Source organism: Monodelphis domestica, chromosome 5 (genome assembly GCF_027887165.1).
Source record: "Monodelphis domestica isolate mMonDom1 chromosome 5, mMonDom1.pri, whole genome shotgun sequence".
Taxonomy (NCBI): Eukaryota; Metazoa; Chordata; class Mammalia; order Didelphimorphia; family Didelphidae; genus Monodelphis; species Monodelphis domestica.
This window is the reverse complement of record NC_077231.1, coordinates 91,761,487-91,787,674: the sequence shown is the minus strand read 5'-3', so window position 1 is coordinate 91,787,674 and position 26,188 is coordinate 91,761,487. Positions and strand designations below refer to the sequence as shown.

Below are 26,188 nucleotides of genomic sequence, written 5' to 3'. Positions count from 1 at the left end.
TTTGAACTGAGGACATCCTATCTCCAGGCCAGCTCTCAATCCACTGAGCCATCTAGCTGCCCTGAAGAGGTTAATTTTAAGATCAATAAACCTAGAGAAAATTCAGGTCAAGAGACATAAGGCTGGACTCAAAATGAGCTATCTCCTGGAAATCCATGTTCTGGTTTCCAAGATTCTAGATTAGGAAAGGTGAGGAATGATTGGCCAAGTCACCTCCCCCTCTTTAAAGTTTTATGGGCACTTCACATTTTTTTTAAGCCTTAAAAAAAAAAAATTCTAAGTGGTGATTCTAAGGTAAAAGAGTAGTAGTAAGGGACAGAGAAAGGGTCACACAGCTAGGAAGTGTCTAAGTCAGATCTGAACCCAGGTCCTCCAGGACTGGTTCTCTATCCACTGTACTATCTAGCTTCCCTAGGGGAACTAAGTTCTTAAGCCATATCTATGATTTCAATTTTGACTTAATTCTTTCTTTTTCAATGTCTTTACCCACAGGTGACAGTCTTTGGCCACATGAACACATGGCTCTGTTAAGAAGAAGTAAGTTGGTAACTTTCCCTTTTTTTGGTATTTAAAATTTTTTTATTAAAAAAATTATTCTAAACTTAAACAACGGAGACAGCTGAGTGGCTCAGTGGATTGAGAGCCAGGCCTAGAGAGGAGAGGTTCTGGGTTCAAATCTGGACTCAGACACTTTCTAGTTGTGTGACCTTTGGCAAGTCACTTAACCCCCGTTGTCTAGCCCTTATCACTCTTCTGCCTTGGAGCCAATACACAGTACTGATTCTAAAATGGAAGGTAAAGGTTTAAACAAAAATAAATAAACTTAAACACCAAAAAAGTAGCATTTCTACCCACTAAGAAGAACACAAAAAGATTTGTCATGAAATTTTAAGTCTCCATTTCATACTGCTTGCATTAAAAAATAGGATATATTAATTTTTTTGTTTCTTTCAAAATTGTCCTGCTTGTCTGTGCTTCCTTCTGAACTTCATATATTCTCCTCTGTGCATATTTTTAAATACTTACCTTCCACCTTTGATTTAATACTAAGCAAGACTTCTTTCCCTCATTGAATCAGTACTGTGTATTGCTTCCAAGACAGAAGAGCGGCAAGGACTAGGCAATGGGGGTTGAATGACTTGCCTGCCCAGGGTCACCTGGCTAGGAAGTGTCTGAGGTCAAATTTGAACTCAGGACCTCCTGTCTCTAGGTCTAACTCTCAGTCTACTGAGTCACTCAGCTACCTACTCTTTTGTGCATTGAAAAAAATCTTACAATGGGCCTTTCCTTTTGGGCTTTGCTATTGTCAACCTCCTTTTCTTTTCTTTCTTTTTTTTAATTTTATAGTATTTTATTTGATCATTTCCATGCATTATTCATTAAAGACAAAGATCATTTTCTTTTCCTCCCCTCCCACACCCCCACCCCCCGTGGCCGATGCGTGATTCCACTGGGTATCACATATGTTCTTGATTCGAACCCATTGCTATGTTGTTAATATTTGCATTAGAGTGTTCGTTTAGAGTCTCTCCTCTGTCATGTCCCCTCAACCGCTGTAGTCAGGCAGTTGCTTTTCCTCGGTGTTTCTACTCCCATAGTTTATCCTTTGCTTATGAATAGTGTTTTTTCTCCTAGATCCCTGCAGAATGTTCAGGGACATTACACCGCCACTAATGGAGAAGTCCATTACGTTCGATTATACCACAGTGTATTAGTCTCTGTGTACAATGTTCTCCTGGTTCTGCTCCTCTCGCTCTGCATCACTTCCTGGAGGTCGTTCCAGTCTCCATGGAATCCCTCCACTTTATTATTCCTTTGAGCACAATAGTATTCTATCACCAACATATACCACAATTTGTTCAGCCATTCCCCAATTGATGGGTCAACCTCCTTTTCTATAGATCCCTACTTTCCTTACCTCACCAATTAAAATCTGAGAGGAAGAAAAATGGAAAACATACCTTGGAACAAATAGTCCTGGTCAAGCAAAATGCATCCATACATTGCTAAGTTATATATATATATATATATATATATATATATATATATATATGCACTTTATGTCTGTCACCCCTTTGTCAGGAGCTCAGTAACATGCTTCAGGCTCTCAGACATGGCAATGGTCCAAGCTGGAGGAAGGATCAATGATCTCACAAACTGATTTTTCCTTACAATGTTGCCATTCGGCATAAATTGTTCTTCTCATTCCACCCAACTGATTGGGCATCAGATTCTCTAAAATCATCTCTTTTTTCTTTTCTTTTTTTGTGTGTCACAACAATATTCCATTCCATTCATATGCCACAATTTGTTCAGCCATTTTCTAATTGTCTAAGAGAAAAACTGAGTCTTTCACTTTAATTCTTTTCTTTCCTTCTCTTTTTATTCCTTTCACTCCTCCCTTTGAGATCAGGAAGCTTATTTGGCTCAAGACTATTCTGACATTTTCTTCCCTCTTAATCCTTTCCAGATCCTCAAATGAGTATAGTTTATTTTGACACCAAATTCTGTGTGTTCAACCTTCCTTTGTCCATTTCAATTAAAAGTGGGGCTCACCTGATGTCTCCCCCACACCTTCCACCATGTTTATGCCCTCTCCTTGCCACCCAATTATGAGTCATAGCAATTACCACCCCCCTTTTTTCTCTTTCCTACACTAGGGTACTCATTTTACTCTCCCTTTTATTTGCCCCCATTCAAACCCTCAGAAGGGAGAAGCAGTCTAACCCAAGACCTCTGTTTTTCTTATATAACTTACTGAATAACCTTTGCTGTTGTTTAGCTGTTTCTTTTTTTGATTTTTTCATATTATATTTTTCCTGACCCCATTTAGGGTTTTCTTGGCAAAGCGATACTGGAATGGTTTGCCATTTCCTTAATCTCATTTTACAGATGTGGAAATGGAGGCAAACTGGGTGAAGTGACTTGTCCAGGGTCACACAGCCAGAATATGTCTTAACTGTAGACCTGGTTTCCCTGCACATTGTCATTTAGATCCTTCTGATTATTGGAGTTCCCCTTTCTAGGCTTCTCTTTACTTTTGTTTTTGTATTTTGAAGATCTTACTCAGCTTTGGGATTTTCATCAGAAATGCCTGAAAATCTTCTATTCCATTAAAGACCCATTCCCCTATTCCATCTTCCATAGTAGTATATTGGGGTTCACAAGGCAAACTACTCTTACTTGTAAGTCTATTACTTTTCCCTTTTAAAATATATTCCGATAGAAACACAGAAGAAAAACAACTGCTTGATCATATGGTTTGATGGGGATATGGTTGGGGATGTAGACTAAATGATCACCCTAGTGCAAATACCGGTAATAGGGAAATAGTTCTCAATCAAAGACACATGTAAAACCCAGTGGAATTGCACATCAGCTACGGGAAGGGGTTGGGGAGGGAAGGGAAAGAACATGATTCTTGTAACCATGGGAAAATATTCTAAATTAATTAATTAAATAATATTGTCCAAATTTAAAAGATAAAATATATTCCAAGATGTCCTCTGGTTTTTAGTAGAAGTTATCAGGTTTTGAATGTTCCTTGGTACTTAAAACTACTTTTTTCTGGATGTTAGCTGTATTTTTATTTGATGGGGGAGCTCTGGGTTTTGACCAAGACATTCTTGGGATTTTTTCCTTTTGTGCTTCCAGTCAGGGAGTTATTGGGAAATTCTTTCTGTCAATCTTTCTACCAATTAGTAGATTCTTTATCCTCTGGTTCTAATAGATTGGGGCAATTTTCATTTATGATTTCTTGAAATAGAGTATCTAGGCTTTTTATGTTAAAATAATGGTTTGATTCTTAAATTCTCTCTTTGACTTGATATCTAGTGGCACCATGGATAAAGAACTAGACTTGGAGTCAAAATGACCTGAGTTCAATTCTGGTCTCGGAAAATTATCAGCTATGTGGCTCTGGGCAAGTCATTTCAATTTGCCTGGGTTTCCTCATCTGTAAAATGGGGCTGATAATAGCACCCACCTCCCAGTGCTCTTGCGAGGATCAAATGAGATAGTCTGTTAAGAGCTTTGCAAACCTTTAAACTCTCTGTAAATACTATTTCATTATTATTAGGAGAGAGAGCTTCCATTTCCTTTTATTTTTCAGTCTTTTGATTTGGTTCTAATATGTCTTGCTTTCTTAAGGACTCAGTGATAAGTCTCTTCTAGTTTTCAGGCAGCCCATTTCTCGAGGACGGTTTAGTATTTTCTCTTCTCAGTTACTGATCCGCCTTCTAGTTCTTGCCCCCAGAGTTTCTATTTCATTTTTACTTCATTTCATCTCACGTGATTCATTTGGTCCTTACCAGAAGGTATTTCCCCCCTCCGTCCCCCCCCCCCCCCTCCGTCCCCCCGCCCCGTGCATCTCTGCTTACAATATTTCTCTCGTTATTTCCCTGTTTGGAGGGATTTCTAGTTTCAATAATTTTGATACTGGTTGATGTTCTCTTTAACTTTCTCGCATGTCAAGCTTTGGGCCACGAACTGGGGCTTTTAAACATTCCGATTGTCTTTTGGATGGTGCCGTCAGCTGAGTGCTTCCCTGGGCTCTTTCACTACCAAGATTAAGCTCCCCTGGACCTTGGCGTCTGCGGAACACGTTAGAGATGTCAGAAGCCCTGGACCTGGCGTGTGAATGCTGTGGGTACCTTCGCCCCTCCTAAGACTCCGTACCTGACCCTCGGACGTCTTCAGCATTCTCGGCTTTTCTCAAGGGAGCCCTGGACACAGCTCTGAAGGCTTCCGGAGTCCCATCTCTGGCTTCGCTAGAAGGGCCATTTCCTGTTGCCTGTCATCTAGGGGCTTCTGGCTAACCTGACGCGGGGAGTTCGGGAAGGAAATGGTCACTTTCTCTAGTTTCCCACTGCAGTTTTTGCTCGTTATTCAGTCTGTGGGCAAGCTGGGTGGGCTGGCTGCCTCCCATTCAGGCAGCATCTGCACAGAATGTTTTCATGGACAGCTTTTGAATATATTCCTCTGAAAAATGGATTGTTTTTATCCAGCCATTAGAGAAAGACAGTAGGGTATGGCAGAGATAGCCCCGGCTGCTGCTCAATGGCGATAGGACTTCCAACAAATTCCTTCCTCTTTCTGGCCCTCAGTTTTCACATCAGTAAAATGGGGGCGGGCGCGGGGGGGGGGGGGATGTGGCGAGGCTGAATGGAATGCTTTCTAAAGGTCCCCTTCAGCTCTCAGATGCTGAAGGGAGGTGATGTGATTCACCGCGAAGGGTTCTAGCGTTCAAATCTTGGTTTTGCCCTTTACAACCCAAGCCATCCTGGACAAAGCATTTCCTTTCCATAGGACTCGTTTCCTCAATGGCAACATTGGAAAAAAGTTCGGGGACGGCTGGCGTCGGGAGGGCTCAAATCTGGCCCCCGACACTTCGGATCGCTTCACCCCATTTGCCTAGCCTTTCTTTCCACCTTCGAGTTGTTGCTCCGACAGAAAGGAAGGGTTTACAAAGCTTTTTTAAAATAAAAGTGACAACGACCTCTTGGTTTCCTTCTAGCTCCGAAATCTATGATCCTGCGAATTTTACAGAAGTACAACAAAGTCAGGAAGACTTAATCCCAATCTCCCCTCGAATACCTAGGACTGTGTGACCCTGGGCAAGTCACAGCCTCACATGCACCCCCGCAGCTCTCTATGCCCTCAAGTTGAAGTAGAGTTGATTCCTCACTAAACGAAGGAAGATTTCCCCACCAAAACTTTATCCACCCCGAGGAAATCCTGCATTCGGGCCTCTGCTCTCTCTCCCAAATTAAATTCCTGGAAAGTCACCTCTGGTAAGCAGTTGACAATTAAAAGGTGACGGCCACTGAGGCGGCTCTGAGTTTTTAGAGCAGGTCAGCTATGGAAAACCTCCCTGGAGGAGATTTATTCCTCCCAAATGTTATCAAGCAAGCCTTAAATGGGTAAAATCCAGATGTTTGGCAGGATTCCCAGACTGGCTAATGCTGGTTGAATGTCAGACTGTCCAGTGGGCTGAACAATAGCATTTGCCTCCTCCAATCCCTCGTCCTTCTAATTTGCTTTGCACTGGACGGAATCCAGAATAAAGTTGTCTTTGGCAGAGTCTGGAAACTCAAATATTCAGGCTTCGATTCCCCTCCATAAGATGCTTAAAACCAAACAGCCTTGCCCATGGCAATAGCTGGGAAGCCCTCCTTGTGCCCAGACACACTGGTATGCAGTGTTTATTTTTACAGTGCACTAACAGACCTGTTCAGATAGCCCAAGAGGAAGCTGAAATTTCCCCTGGATGCCAAGCAAAATAATTTGTCATTCAGCCATCACAGGGCCTTCCTGGGAAGAGAACAGAGGAGCCCAGAGGAGCCCTCCTTCCAAAAACCCACCAAGAGAATCGGGCTCTCATAATCCATGGGTTAGACACAGTCCCCTCTCTCTGTTCTTTGTGTAAGGAAACGAGCATGTTTATTGCTGTTTGTCAAGTCCATGATAAGCAAAAAAAGGAAAAAATGTCAAGAATCCAGCTCTGAAGAAGATAGAGAAGTCCATTCAAACCAGCATTTATATAAAAAAATTTTTTTAGCCCTTATCTTCCATCTTAGAATCAATACAGTATATTGGTACCAAAGCAGAAGAGCAGTAAGGGTCAGGCAATGGTGTCTAAGTGACTTGCCCAAGGTCACACAGCTAGGAAGGGTCTGAGACTACATTTGAACCCAAGACCTCCCACCTCTAGGCCTGACTCTATCCACTGGGCCATCTAGCTGCCCCCTACAGTTATTATTTATTCATTATTTTATTTTATTAAAATACATTATTTTAATTTTATTATTATTTGTTGTTTTTATAAAACCCTTACCTTCTATCTTATAATCACTACTGTGTATTGGTTCTAAGGCAGAAAAGTGAGTGGTAAGGGCTAAGCAATGGGGGTTAAGTGACTTGCCCAGACAGCTAGAAGGTATCTGAGGCCAAATTTGCACCTAAGACCTCCCATCTCTAGGCCTGGCTCTCAGTCCACTGAGTCACCCAACTGTACTCCCTCCTACAGTTATTTTATTTTATTATTTTTTCATTCTTTTTTTAAAAATGCATTTTATTGATTAATTAAGAAAATTTTCCATGGTTACAAGATTCATGTTCTTTCTCTCCCCTCCTCCTTTCCTCCCTCCCATAGCCAATGCACAATTCCACTGGGTTTTACATGTGTCATTGATCAAGACCCATTTCCATATTATTTATATTTGCACCAGGGTGATCATTCAGAGTCTACATCCCCAATCATATCCCCATCAATCCATGTATTCAAGCAATTGTTTTTCTTCTGCATTTCTACTCCCACAGTTCTTCCTCTGAATGTGGATAGTGGTCTTTCTCATAAATCTCTCAGAGTTGTTCAGGGACATTGCATTGCCACTAATGGAGAGGTCCATTACATTCGATTGTACCACAGTGTATCAGTCTCTGTGTACAATGTTCTCCTGGCTCTGCTCCTTTCACTCTGCATCACTTCCTGGAGGTTGTTCCAGTCTCCATGGAATTCCTCCACTTTATTATTCCTTTGAGCACAATAGTATTCCAACACCAACATATACCACAATGTGTTCAGTCATTCCCCAAATCAAAGAGCGTACAGTTATTTTAAATGGCATTTCTCTTTCTTTCTCTGACAACATCCAGGATTTGCTTAAAGGGTCCAGTCACAGGGAACTCACTACTTCATTCTGTACTGAGATCACCCTAATTGTTATGAAGTTTTTTCTTGCTACAAATGCACCAATTCCTCTCAGCCATTCCTCTTTCTTCTCATCATATCCCCAAAGCCCTCTCGGTTTCCTCTTTGTTCTGGCCTTAAGCAGGCTTTTTGGAATCCAGCTCAGATCTCTTCCTCCCCAGGACCATGAAGATGCCATTCCTATTCTCTGATGTCTCCTGGGACACCCTCAGCCAGTCCATGATGTTATGTAAATCTTGAAATCTCTCAGACTTGTGAATGTTAAAAATTTCCCCATCAGGGAATTCTTAATTGGAACAAATTCCCTATTGAGAAACATTCCCCATTTTGATGTGAGAACTCACCAGGATCAGAAATGGGAGGACCTCTATTCCACCCTTACTTAAGAATGCTTTAGGGCAGAAAACTCCTTGCTAAACAAAGAAAGTACTTGGATCCATGCTTATGGTGGGGCAAGGAGTTCTTTGAGCCAGGCCTGTTTTTAGAATTGATACAATGAGATGCTAGGTACCTAAAAGGGTCGGGCAAGTTTTGTCTTAATGAGATTAGTTGACTCAGCTGTGTTTTCACTGGTTCAGACTTACTGAGGAGATTTGTCAACTTACCAGGAATTCAGATGGGCAGTCCTTTGGAAAGCGTCTACAGTGATTGGTAGATGTAGGGACTTAGGGGAGGTGACATGGGAGAAAAACCCCTATATAAGAAAAAGCAGAATCTCTTGAAGATATTCCTTTTGGAGAAATCCTTTTGGAGGATCTCTGATGAGAATTGCTTGGGAAGAATCTCTTGAGAGAGGCTCTGGAGAAAGGCCCTTTGGAACAGTCTCTGGCTAGAAGGCTCTCTGGTGAAGTCAGCTGAGATGGAGCTGACCTGGTGTTACTAGAATCCTTGTTTAGTCAGACCTTGTGGTGAGTGTTAAAAAAAAACCCGACTGATTTCTCTCTTAAGACTCAGGTCTAGGCCATATTGACTTGAGGCCCTTCATACTTATTCCTTTCTTACTCTCTCTCTTTCTTTGATTACTCATTGTATTGTTAATTAAAATCTCTATAAAACCCAATTGACTTGGGTATTTGAATAATTGGGAATATTTCCCTGGCGACCACCTTATATTTGATTTAAAACCCAAGACACTGTAGTGAAACATATTTTCTACGGTCAAATTTACTCACCCTCTCTTATATCTATCACAATTTATATCTTCCACCATTTTAACTCACTACAGTTTAAGACCTCAACCGTTTTAAATCTCACAGTTAGCAAAGTCCTCAGCGAATCCAAGTATCTTACCTTTGGTTCTTACAGCTCCTCCAGGGCCCAGACTAGCTTGAAACACGACGAGAATCCACACATGTGGACTGTTTGCCCCTTTGGATATGTTAGCTCATTTTGCTAACCTGAGTTTTTCCTTCTCTCTTTCTTTTTTATTCTTCATTACAAGGGCTGGCTCTCTGAGTAGGGAGGAACAGATTTAGAAATGAAAGTGATCTAAAAGCCAATGAAATCAATAAACATTTAAATGGATGAAAACCAAGCTAATGGCCAATCTTGGACCCCTTTAAAATGAAAAAAGAATATGGGAGGGTGGTGGGAGGGGAGGGAGGAAAAGAAAATGATTTTTGTATTCAATGAATAATGCTTGAAATTGATGAAATAAAAATAATGTTTAACCAAAAAAGAAAATGAAAATGAAAAAAGAAAATCAGTGTCATGGAAAAGTAAAATTCATTCTCATAACACAAAGGTTGTGACTTTATTTGATTTTCTAACACAAGTTAGTCAAAACTAGAGTTCTAGGATATGAAATCTCCTGAATGAGGAAACTGCAAAATATCCATTATTAACCATCACCTAGATTCAAAACTGTTAACTGTCAGGCTGAACCCTATCATTTGACCAACAAACACTCACAAAGTGCCGTGCTGGCACTGGGGATCCAGAGGCCTAAAGCAAACACTCCCTGTACCCCTCTTACCTAATATGGGGGGGAAGGGGTTAACAAATGTACATTAAGTAAATATAAAATATGTTCAAAGTAATTGCAATGCAATTAAGGAGGAAGGCAATGTAATTAAATTATCAATTAAATTAAAGAGGAACTCAGCAGTTAGGTTGGCTTTTTAGAGGAGGTAGCACTTGAGTTGAATTAGGAAGGAAACAGAATTCTAGAGGGCAGAGGTGAGAAGAAAGTGGATTCCAGGTGTCAGAAACAGCCTGAGCAAAAGTGTAGAGACCAGAAATGATTCTCAAATCCACAGAACAGCAAAAAGTAAGTTAGATTAGAAAATAGTGTGCAGAGCCCTGAGCAATAAGCCTAAGAGAGTGCTATTACAAAGGAGATAATATCTGTAAGGTGCTTAGCACAGTGCCTGTGTAGAGTAGGTGCTTAATAAATGTTTGTTCCCTTCCCTACACTAATACTCATATAGTAATCAATTTAATACTCACTTAGCCATTCACTAGAGTCAGCATGCCACTCAATAACTCTTCCACATTCTTTTAGAAGTATGACGAGCCTAGAGACGGGAGGTCCTAGGTTCAAATCCGGCCTCAGCCACTTCCTAGCTGTGTGACCCTGGGCAAGTCACTTGACCCCCATTGCCTAGCCCTTACCACTCTTCTGCCTTGGAGCCAATACACAGTATTGACTCCAAGACAGAAGGTAAGGGTTTAAAAAAAAAAAAAGAAGTATGACGAAATTGGTAGATTAAACTGTGTCGTTTCACACTTTGTTATCATCCATGTGCTGCTTAATAAGAGAATTAGTAGGGGCTTGGCTTTAGGGAAGCCATTTAACCTTTTTTAGACCTCAATTGCCTCATCTGTAAAATAGGATGAATGATAACTTTGATACATCATAGAATCACTGTGAGAAAAACCCTTTGCAAACTTAAAAACACTATAGGAATGTATTATTATCGTTATTAATAAAAAAGAAAAGTAGTGTTGAGTCACAAAATTATTTGATACCACAGGATAAACCTTAATTAACTATTCTCCTCATCAATGAGCCTCTCTGGCCCAAATTAAAATCATAGACGATGCCTTAGAAATGTGACCACAGAAATAATTTTGTTAAAGAACCATCCAGGCGATGTCCACATTGGCTTATAACAAGGAGAGATACAGTCATCAAAGTTGGTCACTACTGTTACAGAAGATCCCATCCTCAGACACTAAATGGGAATTGGATTCTCTGTGGCTGCTGGGGTTCCCCAGACACTTCTGAGGGCAGGAGACATTGTGTTGGCTTCCTTCTCAACAGGTTCCGTGATTACTCAAAAAAGAGATTAGTCTAACAAATTAATTCATCAGAGGAAACAAAGTCATTTTAGTATCTAGGGCAATTCATATGGGGATGAGAATGGGGAGAGCCATCAACAAGAATAAAGAGGTAAAACCTACATCATTCTTATAGATTCACCATATAGCTGTCATCATTGGACAATGGATGAAAGGGACCTTGGAGTTCACTTAAATCCCTTATTTTCTAAATGGAGAAACTGAGGCCAAAAGAAATTAATGATTTGCCCAAGATTACCAAGATGGCAATTTGAGGCCAATCCATTGATTTCAAATCTAGTCTGTTGAGGCTGTTCTTTGATTGATTTTGATTTGATAGGTCAAATTTTAATTTGCTATTTTTACAATTTCAGTTAATCAAATTTTGCTGTTCCTGCTTGTTGTGACTATCTGTGCCATTCTATACAAGAAAGCTTATAAGGTGTCTACGCTCAAGAATGAACCAGGTAAGCTGAAAATCAATTTAACTGTGTTGAGTCCATTCCAGGCTTGGGGTCTAAAGATCATTACTATTGGTCCACTTGATACAGTGGAAGACATGCAAGGACTTGGAGGTCTAGGACATGAGTTCAAATTCTTTCCCTGCTCTTTACTCCTTATCTGAATCTGGACAAGTTTTTATGTTTCTAGGTCTCAGTTTCCTCATTTATAAAATAAATTAACCAGATGACCAGTAAGTTCCCTTCCAGCTCTAAATTCATGCTCCCATGATGCTATCTCACTGTGTTCAGAGGTAGACAGTAGTAAGATCAGATCCCAATTATCTCAATAAATCCATTGATAAACATTTATTAAAAGCCTACTATGTGCCAAGCATTCTGCTAAGTACTAGGGAGTTAAATATACACATACACAGTCCTCAAGGAGCTTACAGTCTAATGTTATTGATGTCATTCAATTGGGTCAGTCTCTTTGCGACTCTCTTTGGGGTATTCTTTTTTTTTTTAACCCTTATCTTCTATCTTGGAATCAATACTATGTATTGGTTCCAAGCAGAAGAGTGGAAAGGACTAGGCAATGGGGGTTAAGTGACTTGTCCAGGATCACACAACTGGGAAGTGTCTGAGGCCAGATTTGAACCTAGAACCTCCTGTCTCTAGGCCTGGCTCTCTATCCACTGAACTACCCAGCTGCCCACTCTTTGGGGTATTCTTGGTAAAGATACTAGCATGGGTTATTATTTCCTTCTCTAGCTCATTTTGTAGATGAGAAAACTGAGGGAAGCAGAGTTAAGGGACTTGCCCAGGATCACATAGCTATCTATAATAGATGACTGAGGCCAGATTTGAACTCAAGAAGATAAATTTTCCTGACTCTAGACCTGGCACTCTCACCACTGTACCTCCAAGCTGCATAAGATCCACTAGAGAAAGGCAAAATATAAATGGAACCTGAAAATTGGGGTGGGAACTGTGAAGAGGATGGGAGAGTGAATGGATGGAGAGATGAGAAAAGGTACCCCATACAGGAACAATGAGAGAAGTCCCACAACAGTACTGCCAATTGAGAGATAAGAAGACGTCTGGGTTGAGCTGGCTCTTCAATGGAGGCTTGGAGTTCATGGCGCCATCTTTTAATCAGAGAGCCAACAGGTAGTGATGGGATGGTGTCCCAAAGCTGGTGATATCTGTCAAGTTGATGAGTTATCCCAATAATTATCTGCCTCTAGTCTGATTGTCTGTGGCTGGTTGTAGCCAGTGAGTGACTTTGTTTGCCAGACCAACCTTTAATGGCCCAGACAAGAGCCATAACCTAAGCTAAGTTCTGGCAAAATGGTGGGCAAAGAAGCTGTCCTTGACTTCTCTCCTTGCAACGTCTCCCTAAGAACTGGAGAATTGAGTTCTTGTCTAGTTACTACAACAAGAGAGAGCCCTCAGGGTCTATGCAAGCACTTAGGCTAACAAGGGATTGAGTATGGGACCAGCTTTATGTAACCCAGAAAAAAAATGAAAGGACACACACCTAAATCTGAGTAACTCAAAGCAGCTGCCCTGATCTCTAGGGAGTTCCGCTTCCCCCAGGGACCTATATGATCACCCAGATATAGTACCTACCTGATGTGAGGTCTTATCCAGGTGAATCTTTTTTGACAGTTAACTTTAACAATCTCACTCATTAGAGAGGCATGGGAAATATTCAGGAGGCCTGGCCCAAATTCATCTGGGGCATACTTCTGCATACTATCTATGGCCCTAGGCTTTGGATTGTCCTAGGGATAACCCTGGGCCCTCTCCTTACAGTAGGGCTGCTGCAGGAGCAGGAACATTTCATTAAAACTTGTATAGACTAAATAAAAGATGAAGCCAATAGTCATTTTTAAAAAGGTTATTTGGGCTTGCATAAATATTTTAAAGAACTTAAAAAACTTTCTAGGTGGGGACAGTTAAGTAGTTAAGAGGATTGAGAGCCAGGACTAGAGACAGGAGGTCCTGAATTCAAATCTGGCCTCAGATATGTCCTAGCTGTGTGACCCTGGACAAGTCACTTAACCCCCATTGCCTAGCCCTAACCACTCACTAGTCTGCCTTGGAACCAATAAACAGTATTGATTCTAGGGAGAAAAGGGTTAAAAAAATATTCTAGGTAAAGTCAAATATCTACTGTTTATACTAATGGAGAAGGGAATTGCAATTTTTTCCATCTCTTACTATGTCTTAGAAGATCCAAGGCAGAAGAATGGTAAAGATTAGGCAATTGAGGTTAAGTAACTTGCCCTGAGACAAACAACTAGGAAGTGTCTGAGTCAAATTTGAACCCAAGATCTCCCATCATCAGACCTAGCTCACTCTTTGTGGAGCCATCTAGGGGCCCTGAGGGAAAAGATTCTTAATTAATTAATTTAATTTAATTTTCAGTTAAAAAAAAAGAAGATAATTTAAGACCCTTTTTATTTGAGTCACAAGAAAGGTCAGGTAAGAGAATGTACATGAATGAGGACAGGAACTGGGACTGGATCTCTGGTTTGATTAGCCCTGGGAACTCTCAGATGGAGACTCTCCCTCTGCCATAGTAGGTCAGCAACTTCTTCGAAATTTAGAGTCTTGGGAATGAAAAAGAGTCCCTTAAAAGACCTGGAAAACATTTCTGAGTGGAGGTCAATTCCATATCTCTGAAGACCAATTAGGCATTTCTCCTTGGATAATTTCTACTTGCACGACTCAATGTCCCTCAGACTCATGGCTGAATTCATTCTAAAATCCCCAAACCGGCTCCTTTCCAAGCCTGGCGTCCCTCTCAAAAGCAGCATCATTTTCTTAGTCTCTCGCGCTCGGAGCTTAGAATCATCTCGGATGCATCCATCCATCGGCAGCATCCCGGAGGAAACGTGGCGCAATGGATAGAACCAGAAACACGGGAGCTCAAATCGCGTCTGCGCGTTAGGTGTGTGACACGTGATCTAGCCTCTCCCAACCTCAGGTCCCTCAGGTGTCCAATGAGGGAGCTGGATGAGCTGACGGCTCGGGTCCTTCCTGATTCTTTCCGATCCTCGTTTGGGTCTTTATTTACTTCATTCAGATCCCTCAACTCCAGCTTCATTCATGGCTCTTGTTTCCTTCTTCCAAGCTCTCCCGGCTACTGCCAAGTTCATCGTGCTTAAACATCGCGATGTTTGCTTCAAAGCCTGGCCCAAAAGTCATCTTCTACAAGGAAGCCTTTGGTGATCCCCGGCTGCTAGTGTGGCTCTCCCTCCCCTGCCCTAGAAATGACCTCTTATGTTGTATTGACCAGGATAGAGGTTGTCTCCCTCCTAGAGATGGCAAGCTTCCTGAGGGCAGGGATGATTTCACCTTCGTCTCTGGATCTCCAGTGCCTAGTATTGTTCCTGGCACATTTGTTGTTGGGTCCATTCAGTTGTGTCTGGCTCTTTGGGACTGTGACAATTTGGGGTTTTCTTGGCAGAGATACTGGAGTGGTTGGCCATTTCCCTTTCCAGCTTATCTGACAGATGAGAAACGATGCAAACAGGGTTAAGTGACTTGCCCAGGGTCACACAGCTAGTAAGTGTCTGAGGCTAGATTTAAATTCAGGAAGGTAAGGGCAAGTGCATATAGTTGGTGCTTAATAAGTGCTTGTTGATTAGGGTTATCTCCCCCAAAGAATGTAAGTTCCTTGAGGAACTTTTTTTTGTTTCTCTATTTTGCCTTTGTCTATCTACAGGGACTAAACACAGTGCCTGACATATACTAGGTGCTTTATAATTTTAAAATATGTACATATTTTAAACCCTTACTTTATGTATTAGCATCAATACTAAGTATCTAAAGACAGAAGAGCAGAAAAGGCGGGGCAATTGATGTTAAGTGACTTGCCCAGGAACACACAGCTAGGAAGCAGGTGAGGTCAAATTTGAACCCAGATCCTCCTGACTCCCAGTCTGCTTTATTCACTGTCCTACCTCATTGCCCACTATGTGAAATGATTGACCTCAGCAATCTGGAACATTCACCAAATCGAATCTCAACTGCTCCCTTGACCTAATAAAGACCTGATACACATTAGCCTTCCTACCTAACCTTTTGTCTCTAACTCCCAACAGCCAAGCTCCTTTTCAGTCCGGCTGGTTTCTTCTCTGCCCAATGAAAAAACAAGGAATGGCAAAAGTTTGGAGTGAGGGAACTTGGATCCAAGTCCTGGAGGCTGTCTCACTACTTCTTTCTGCCATGTTAGCCAAATCCCTTAACTTCCCTGTGCCTCAGTTTCCTAATCTCTAAAACAGAGGGGTTCTTTCTAGCCCCAAAGCTTATGATCTGGGGATGCTTAGACTGAAGAGGAGAAAGCTTAGGAAAGTTTGATTAATGGTCTACAAGTAACTGACAGGCTGTAATGTGGAAGGCAGTTTTGTTCTATCAGAGGCCAGACTGGGAGCAATGGGCACAGAGGGGCACAGAGGAGTCCTTTACTTTATGCCAGGAAAAACTTGCCGACAATTAGAACTATTCTAAAAGTAGAATGGGGGTGGGGGGAGCTGGGTGTCTCAGAGGATTGAGAGCCAAACCAGGAGACAGGAGGTTCTGGATTCAAATCTGACCTCAGATACTTCCTGTGTGGCCCTGGGCAAGTCACTTAACCCCCATTGTCTAGCCCTTCCCACTCTTCTGCCTTAGAACCAATACACAATATTGATTCTAAGACAGAAGATGTGGGTTTATAAAAAAATAATAAAGGTAGAATAGACTTGTTCAGAAAGTTTTACCTCAATATAATATATAATTATTATAGATAATGTTATTATATACTATTTTATATTATATTATTACATATGTAATATATTATAATGTTGTTAATATTTTGTACAATATTTATAGTACATAATAGATTCCAGGTCTTGGATCCTATGATGAATAACCATTTGAAACATCTTTGTATGTTTGGCATCATTGTCATGTATAATATGTAATAATAACAACAATAATAACAGCCAACATTTATTAAACATCCACTATGTTCCAGGGACTATACTAAGTACTTTAGAAATATCATCTCATGGGGAAATGAGGTGACTCGGTGGATAGAGAGCCAGACTTGGACACAGGAGGTCCTGGGTTCAAATCTGACCTCAAACACTTCCTACCTGTGTGAGACCCTGGGCAAGTCACTTAACAGTTGGGATTGCTTAACCCTTACTGCTCTTCTGCCTTGGAACCAACTCATAGTATCAGTTCTAAGATGGAAGGTAAGGGCTTAAAACAAACAAACAAAATAACTATGTGTTGGACAGTTCCGGACTTGTTCCCCACAGTGGTTGTCTTCAGGTGAGCTTCCTGTTCGGTCCTGGTGATTATTGCTACTGGTTCCCATCCATCCACATCTGGCATTTCTCGGGACTTGCCCTTGCACTGATTTTTAATTCAATGCCTGCAGATGATGCTGAGGATTCCGAGGAAATGGAAGAAGAGATTCCCGTGGTGGTGTGTGCAGCGGCAGGCAGGATGGGTGCCGCCATGGCAGCCATCAACAGCATCTACAGCAACACAGATGCCAATGTCTTATTCTACGTGGTCGGTCTGAGGAACACACTCTCTCACATCCGGTAACCAACCTGCTTTAGAGGAATTGCTTTGTATTTGTCCATTTAACAACCATTGTCTTTTTGTAAACACTGCCATTCTTTGGGGACTGGATTGAGTCATCATAACCAAGTAATCACAACATAGATGACAAGGTGCCTGGGGGCATAACTGGCAGCAAGGGAAGCACGGGCGCCATGTTGAAACAAGAGGAATTCTAGCTGAGTCAGAAGATTACACCAAGCTTCCTCCTCTATAAAAGGAGGGGGTTGGAATAAATGAGTGCTGAGGCCCTTTCCAGCCCTAGATCTTGGATCCTAGGACCAAAACGGTTTGAAATGTCTCTGTATAATTGGCATCATCCACTAACATTTATAAATCACTTAAGCAGAAAGCATCACCTTTCCTCTAAATTTAAACATCTGAAGTAGAAGATAGGACCTGGCCCTGGGATTTCACTAGCACAGGGAACATCCTGAAAGAGAAAACTCTTTTTACCAAAGAAGATCATCCCCTTCCTTATCCTTTATGGTCTTAGACTACTAGTTCTTAACTTGGAATTCATGGATAGATTCCATGGGGTTTGTGAATCTGGACAGATAAAAAAATACAACTTTATTTTCAACTCGTTGCTATTAAAAATACTCGAAGGGGCAGCTGGGTGACTCAGTGGACTAAGAGTCAGGCCTAGAGATAAGAGATCCGGGGTTTAAATCTGGCCTCAGACACTTCCTAGATGTGTGACCCTGGGCAAGTCACTTAACCCCCATGGCCTAGCCCATACCACTCTTCTGCCTTGGAACCAGTATACAGCATTGATTCCAAAGTGGAAGGTGAGGGTTTAAAAAAAAATACTTGAAAGCAGAGATATAAATGGATTATTCCTTAGAATGATAAGAAATTCACCCCTAAAACCAGCAGTAAACATTGTCTGTAATGGGGATAGGATAGAAACCTTCCTTATGTGACCACAAAAATATGGGTTTCAAGACTGTGAATTGCCAAAACTGTAAAGATAATTTTAGTGTCTTGAATTAAATAAAAAATAAGTGGTCGCCATAGGAAAAATTCCCAAATATAAAAATACCCAAGTCAGCTGGATTTTTATGGAGATTTTAATTAATACAAATGAAGGAATTACGGGAAGGGAGAGAGACAGAGCAAGAGGAAATAGTAGGAAAAGGCCTAGGCTTAGCCTTAAGAGAGACTAGTCAGTCTTTTATCCATTCACCATAAGATTTTGTCCCAAGAAAAACTCCAACTAAGTTCAGAGAGACCCTCCAATTCAGCTTCCAAACTCAACTAAGTTCAGCAGCCCCAGCTCTGAGCTCCTGACCTCCTTTTAAAGAGAATTTTCTCTTATGTCACCTCCCCTAAATTTTCACATCTACCAATCACAGTAGACGGTTTCCACAGGACTGTACATCTTCTTTTGTTATCACCTTCCCTGAGTAGACTAAAACTTCACACCTCTTGCTAAGCTTGCCCTTTGTAAGTTGCTTGACCTTTTAGTGATTAATTTAACTTTTATAGGTACTTAGCACCCTTTTGTATTAGATCTAAAAACAGACCTAGCTTAAGGTTCTAGCTTTACTATAAGTATGAGTTAGGGACTTTTTTCATTGTTCCATCAGGAGTTTACAATTTTATTTTCCCCTAAAGTACTGTCTAAGTATGGGTGGAGTAATGTTAAAGTTCCCAATACATTCCTGATTAAGTACCCCCATTGTTTAAATGGGGAATAGCCTTAGCCAAATGTTTCAAGGTAGAGTCTGAGCAGTTTTAAGATTCACACTTATAAGATCAGAGTGAACAGAGATGCCTACTCTCATCAATATCATTTAGTATTGTATTAGAAATGCTAGCAATAGCAATAAGAAAAGAGAAAGAAACCAAAGTAATCACAAGGGGAAAGGAGGCAATAAAACCCTCTTTTGGAAGACAATAGATGACATGAATGGAAAATCCTAGAGATTTGACCGAAAAGTTAGTTGAAATCATCAGTAGTTTTAGCAAATCAGCAGGATATAAAATAAACCTACAGAAAATATCAGTATTTCTATATGCCACCAACAAAGTCCTGCAAAAAGAGAGAGCAAGAGATACTCCATTTAAAATAATCAGAGAAAGCATAAAATATCTGAGAGTATATCCACCAATACAAGCCCAGGAACTACATGAATATAGTTGCTTTGGTGAGCACTGAAGAGGAATATAACTCAGTCACACTGCAATTATATGTGGGAGGCAGGACTTGAACCCATGTCTTTGGGACATCAGAACAAGCCTTCTTATTCATGATGCCATGCTGCATCTTCCTAAGATATCCCAGATGTTCTAAAAATGGCAGAGCCACCACCCTTGTTCGGACATTCAACACTTTTTTGCTTGAACTATTGTAATCATCAAAGTTGGTTTCCCTGGCACCATTTTCTCCCTTCTCCAGTCTATCCAGTAATCCCTCTCCAGCTGCTAAAATCATGATGCCCCTTGACTTTTATCACCTCTTCAGGAAATGGATTGAGCATTCCAAACTAAGGGAAATCAAGTTTAAAATTGTGGAATTCAACCCAATGGTCCTCAAAGGAAAAATCCGACCAGACACTGCACGTCCTGAGTTGCTACAACCTGTGAGTTCCAAGGGAAGCCTGCTTGGGAGACTCGTGCGTGGAAGGGGAGGCATCCAGGGAAATTATTGGGGCTTTCCTTGGTCATTGGTGGTGGGGGGGTTGGTGGGGACAACAGGAGCAGAACATTGCATACTCTATTGCCCACAGGTGGTTGGCTAGTTTTGACGATTTTTCTCCTCTATGAGGGAAGGTTGAATCAAGGAAATTTAGTGTAGAAGTCAAAAGCCTTAATAAAATTTTAATTTGTTTAAAAACTTTATGAGGTGGGGTGGGGAGTTACTATGGGGACTAAACTTTTGGAATGTGAGCAACTTTTCTGTCACACCAAGAGTATGTCTGCTCCCAAATAACACTCACAGGGCTATTAGGAAAATGCTTTTAGAAACCTTAATGTATCCCAAAAAAGAGAAAGAAAGGGAAGGGCCAGCTTTTGTTTATTTAATGATTTGGTATGGGCATATGATCTCACTGGTATAGAGCACCCTCTATGAGAAAACTCCCCCCACCAGTACAGATTGGGAAATTGAGACAAACAGGTTCAATGACTCGAAAATTCGGTTTAGCTCAAAGTCTGATCTCCATGACCTCAAACTAGATACTTTTCTCAGCCTCAGTTTACTTATCTGTAAAATGAGGGAACTGAGGGGCAGCTGGGTAGCTCAGTGGATAGAGAGTCAGGTCTCTTTTGTCTTAGAATTTATACTGAGGCAGTAAGTAAGGGTTTAAAAAAAGTTTAATCTACTTTATTAACACTTTAAAAATCACTTTCTTAACTCTATGCAATCGACAAAACAAATCATGCCCAGATTTATTGTGTTTGCCGATTTCTAAGGTGTAAATGTTCATATTTAAAATCTGACCATTGACTCCCACAAGCTGGTATGAGCTGGCTCCAGCACGTCTCTGCTGGTAACCCTGAATATATGATGTCCTGGGGTATCCAGGAGATAGTATCAGCTGTACTCTACCGAAAGGCTGGAGCAGAGACTCCAAAGACCAAAGCAACTCTTTAAGACTATTTGTGCTGGTCTGCCGGAGTGTAAGGAGTTTCCTTGGAGGCAGGCAGGTGGCATAATGGTCAAAGTACCAGGCCTGGAGTCGGGAAGACTCATCTTCCTGAGTTCAAATCCAGCCTCAGACACTTATGAGCTCTGTGACCCTGGGCATGTCACTTAACCCAGTTTGCCTCAGTTTCCTCATCTGTCAAATGGGCTACAGAAGGAAATGGTGAACTACTCTGGGGTGAAACAGAGTCAGATACAACTGAAAAGAATCACCAATCACAGGGAGTTTCCTTACTGGGGGAGAGGTTTCAATCACACTGAGATTTTCTAAGTCTTTGAATCATCAAGTAACGCTGAAAGACCTTCAGGGATAAAATACCTCCTTCAGAGCTTTTCTTCTCTCCTTCTTTTAACAGTTGAACTTTGTGAGGTTTTATCTCCCTCTGCTTATCCACAAACATGAGAAAGTCATCTACTTGGATGATGATGTCATCGTACAAGGTATGCTGCCTGCCAAGAACCCTTGGAAAGGAGCCACCCATGAGCAAAGGGACTTCCTGAATGGACAAAAGGCTCAGTTGTTTGGGTTGCATGTGGAGAAATCCTGACTTCAGATGGAATTTGGGAATGGGCTGGAAATGAGGACTGTTCTCCATGTAGCAGCAAGGTTTTATTTGTGAGTGATGAGAATAAGGGAGCAGGGGACAGCTAGGTAGCTCAGTGGATGGAGAGCCAGCCCTAGAAAGATGGGAGGTCCTGGGTTCAAATTTGGCCTCAGACACTTCCTAGCTGCGTGACCCTGGGCAAGTCCCTTAACCCCCATTGCCTAGCCTTTCCCACTCTTCTGTCTTGGAACCAATACACAGTATTGAGTCTAAGATGGAAGGGAAGGGTTTGTTGTTTTTTTTTAAGAAGAAGAAAGGAGCAAAAGTCTGTAGGTATTGTTTGCATTGAGCTCCCAGCCACATTTTACCGGGATCCTAGGGGAGGAAAAACACTTGACTCGAAGGCAAGAGATCCTGATTCTATTCCTAGTCTCCTATTTCCTAGCTATGTGACTATAGGCAGGTCTTTCCCCCCCCTTCTCAGATCCAAAATGTCCCCAGGAATAAAGTGGGTGTAATAAAATCTGTGCTCTTTATTCTGAGAAGCAACATGAGATAATGGATAGTGAAAGGGACTTTGGAGCCAAGATAGAGATTCAAGTCCTGCCTCTAACATGAGGGGTTCCTGCACAGGGCAATGAATGTCTCCCAGTCCACAGCAATTCTCTAAGCATCCAAGTTACCGGACAGTTACAGATCTGCACGGATAGAGGGAGTTTCCTCACTTGGAGTTCTGACCACTCCTCCCCTCCAAAAGAAAAGTGCCCAACTACTAGTTCGCTGGATTGCTAGGAGGACAGTGCTTTATAAACCCTGAAGTAAGAATAATAATAGCTAATAATTAAATGTGTCAGGCACTGTGCAGTTCTTAGATCCTTACCACAACCCTGAGAGGTTGGTACTCCTTTTTTCCCTCTATTTTGAAGGTGGGGAAACTGAGGCAAACCAAGGCTAAATGATTTGCCCCAGGATATCCAGTATCTAAGGCCAGATTTTAACTCTGGTCATCTTGACTCCAGATCCAGGGATCTAGTCACTGTTCTGAAATGTGTACTAGGATTGTCATTATTTTTCTGAACTCTGCATGGCCCAAAGCCCAGGATGGGTATGAGTATGGCAGTGGGGAAGGGGTAGGGGAAGGGAACATTGACTAATGAAAAGAGCCCTGAACTTAAAAGTCAAATTTTTGGTTTGGTTTTATATCCCAGCTCTAATACTTATACGCTGCTTCTCTGAGTCTCAGTTTCCTCTTTTGTAAAGTAGTGAAAATAGCACTTGCATGAATTACCTAATGGGTTGACCACTGGAGCTTAAAAACACAACATAAATATATAATTGGCAATGGAAAAATTCCAAATTTTAATTTAATCAGTGTAGGAAATTCAGCTCCTCAGTAATTTCCAATTTTAGAGTTGCCTGGGGGCAGAAGTCATGTGTGTGTGTGTGTGTGTGTGTGTGTGTGTGTGTGTGTGTGTGTGTGTGTGTGTGTGTTTTCAAGGCAGAACTTGAACCCAGGTCTTCCTTCCCAAGGCCAGCCTGCCATCTACTCATCGATCTAAAGATTGAAGTGTATTTTATTGTTGCTCAGCACCATCATTGCCCAACTGGATCCACTTCTTTCTCTTTGTCTGAATCCCTGAACCAATCAACCAATTCACCAAGTCAATGAATGTGTCAAGGATGACACCCTTTGAAGGGGTGGGACAAGGAGAGGCCTCCTAGACAAGGGGATGCTTGAGCTGAGTCCTAAAGGCAGCCAGGGATTCTATGTTTGGAAGGAGAGCCAAGGCAAAGGCATGGGAGTGAGAGATGGCTGACTGGGTGTGAGGAAGAAAAAGTAGGTTAGTTAGACTGAATTGTTCAGGGAGGGATCAGGTTGTAAAGAGCTTTAAATGCCATTTTTCAGCTCCTTAAGGATGGGATGCTGTCATCATTGTAGCCTCCATAACAATGGCATAATAGCACTTCCCTCCCAGGGTTGTTGTGAGGATCAAATGAGATAGTATTTGTGCAGTGCTTAGCACATAGAAGGTGCTTAGTACATATTTGTTCCCTTCCTTTTCCCATGGCACCTAGCATAGGTTCTTGCAATAGAGAAGAGACTCAGTATTGGAAGGGTTAAAATTAAGGTTTGACTAAAATATATGATTCAAAGTATTATTGCTCAAAGTCAAAGTGATCTTTAATAGCTTTTATTTACAAAAGAGGTGGAAATAGGAAAGTAGAGAAATACAAAAGGGTAGATGACATTAACCTACTCAGCCAAGACTTTTTGACTTTCAACTGAGAATTAAACTCTCTCCAGAAGACAGGAAGGGAAAATCAGCTATCCACTTACCCAAGTTCCCTCTAAGAGGCAGGTCAAGACAATGACTCGAGCTGAAGGTGATTCTTGAGGCCGACTTCCTTTCTTGAGCCAATCTTCTTCCTTAAGCTGACTCCTCTTGAAGCTGACCTTCTTCTTGAAGCTGACTTCCTTCTTGGAGTGGACTTCCCTAGCCCTAGAAAATCAGGGCCTTTTATAGTGGCTCCTTGTCCCTTCCCCCTTTCACAAGGATCAATCACAACTTCCAAATTGTCCAGCACTGCCCAGGGGGCAATGTTTGTGGGATTCACACCTCTCATCCTCTGAAGGTGTCAACTCTTATCAAAGGCCTCTGAAGGTCAATTTCTCATCAAGAAGTTCAATTTCCTTATTGATCAAATTTCTAAGGGTGTGAATTCTCTCAGTGGTTTGTGAGCTCCTCTCTACCTAGTTCAAACTTTTGTTGATTCAATGAAAATATGTGTTAATTCAAAAGAGGCAAAGGGAATAAATAAAGGATTCCCTTTCACAAGTGTGAACTCAGAATAGGCAAAGGGAACAAAGAATTCCCTTTTCACAGTATCTGCTGAATGACAGGTTTAGTGAAAATGTCTGCTGGGTTTTTTTTCTTTTTAAACATTTTTATCCTTCAGAAAGACCATGGGTCTTCTTTGCCAAACCTGGAACCTCATATATTTTAGCTCCAGGTATATTGTGTGTATATATATATATATATATATATATGTATATATATATATATATATATATATATATGTAAAACCCTTATTTTCTATCTTAGAATTGATACAAGTAATGGTTCCAAGGCAGAGAAGTAGTAAGGGTTAGGCCATGAGGGTTAAGTGACTTGCCCAGGGTCATATAGCTAGGAAGTGTCTGAGGCCACATTTTGAACCCAGGACCGCCTGTCTCTAGGCCTGGCTCCCTATTCATTTAACTACCTCGATGCTCTCAAGGTGTATTATTTTTTAAACAAAACCAGTTTGAATATGAACATTTAGGTTTACATAGAGGGTTGAATGGGAAAGAAATTTGTTTTGCAAAATGATTCAGAACTGAACTCCTTAAAGTACTGAACCCTCTATCCATTTCAGATAATTCATTATTATTGTTGTTATGATTTGTCCACTTGTCTGTAGCACATTCCCTGTGTATAGAGAGATATTCACACAAACCAAAACAATTAACTGGCAAAGAGTGCCAAAGAGGTTTCTCCCTCTCCGTCAATTGAGCATCAGTCATCCAGCATTTATTAAGCTCCTCTTAATGTACAAGGACCTGGGTTAGGGGCCGGGTATGCAAAGACAAAAAAGGAAACAACCTCTACTCTCAAGAAGCTTACATGGAATTAGGGGAGGGAAAAGGGATAAGACTTTGTTTAAGTAGATCCAATCCAATGCTGCAGGTCAGAGCTAGGGGTGAAATAGACACTGGCAGTTGAGAGAATGAAGGGGTGGCATTTAAACCACAAATAAATGGTACTTTTTTAAGTAAGGCAATACTGTGGGGTGGAGAGAAAGCAAGAGGCCTGGGAAATGGTTCAGTCAGTGTCCAGCTGCGTGCCATTGGACCAGGCACTTCCCCTCAGTTGCCTTATCTGTAAAATGAAAGGGTTGAATTAGATGGCTTCTTAGGGTCCTTTCAGTTCTGGACCCAGGATTCCATGAATCATCCTTGGTCAAGCCCTTATCCACACTCACTGTGCCTTCATTAGCCTCCTTGGGTCTTTATTTCCTGAAGGAGTTGAACTTATTTAGCTATTTTTAAAAAAGGTTAAGTATCTTGGGGCTTTGATTACTTCTTTGAGATGTCAGCTTGGTATTTTTAAACTCAGGGGATATCCAAGAATTGTATGACACAAAGTTGATGCTGGGTCATGCAGCGGCTTTCTCAGATGACTGTGATTTACCTTCCACCCATGAAATGGTTAGAAGTGCAGGGATGCAGGTGAGTAGTCACTCTCATTCTGTTGTCTTTCCCTGCCTGACCCTCTTTGAAGGTCTTGTTCCCTTTCCCTTAATGATTGAACAGAGGATGCATGGATGGATGGATGGATGGATGGATGGATGATGAGAAAGAAAGAAAGGAAAAATGGAGGAGGAAGAAAGAAAGAGAGAGAGGGAGAGAGGGAGGAAGGAAAGAAAGAAGGAAGGAAGGCAGGAGAAAAGAAAGAAAGAAGGAAGGAAGGAAGGAGAAAAGAAAGAAAGAAAGAAAGAAAGAAAGAAAGAAAGAAAGAAAGAAAGAAAGAAAGAAAGAAAGAAAGAAAGAAAGAAAGAAAGAAAGAAAGAAAGAAAGAAAGAAAGAAAGAAAGAAAGAAAGAAAGAAAGAAAGAAAGAAAGAAAGAAAGAAAGAAAAGGACAGAAAGAGAGGAAGGGAAGGAGGGAAGGGAGGAAGGGAAGGTGGGAACAGAGTGGGAAGGAAGGAAGGAAGGAAGGAAGGAAAGAAGGAAGGAAGGAAGAAAGGAAGGAAGGAAGGAAGGAAGGAAGGAAGGAAGGAAGGAAGGAAGGAAGGAAGGAAGGAAGGAAGGAAGGAAGGAAGGAAGAAAAAAAAAAACGAATTGGAGACAAGGTGATCTTTGAGAGAATCTAGTATGGGTAGAAATCA

General features: G+C 41.3%; 1 protein-coding gene across 2 annotated transcripts in view; it reads left to right on the top strand.

Annotated features, from left to right (window-relative positions):
- Positions 1–26,188, top strand: part of GLT8D2 (glycosyltransferase 8 domain containing 2) — a 42,837-nt gene that overhangs the window by 10,089 nt on the left and 6,560 nt on the right. For both annotated transcript variants that reach the window (XM_007503350.2, XM_056798784.1), the window contains exons 2-7: positions 493–537; positions 11,368–11,460; positions 16,877–17,045; positions 19,535–19,652; positions 21,073–21,157; positions 25,419–25,531. In XM_007503350.2, the coding sequence (XP_007503412.1) occupies positions 519–537; positions 11,368–11,460; positions 16,877–17,045; positions 19,535–19,652; positions 21,073–21,157; positions 25,419–25,531 (597 nt within the window). In that variant the 5' untranslated portion in view covers positions 493–518. The remainder of the gene's footprint in view (positions 1–492; positions 538–11,367; positions 11,461–16,876; positions 17,046–19,534; positions 19,653–21,072; positions 21,158–25,418; positions 25,532–26,188) is intronic.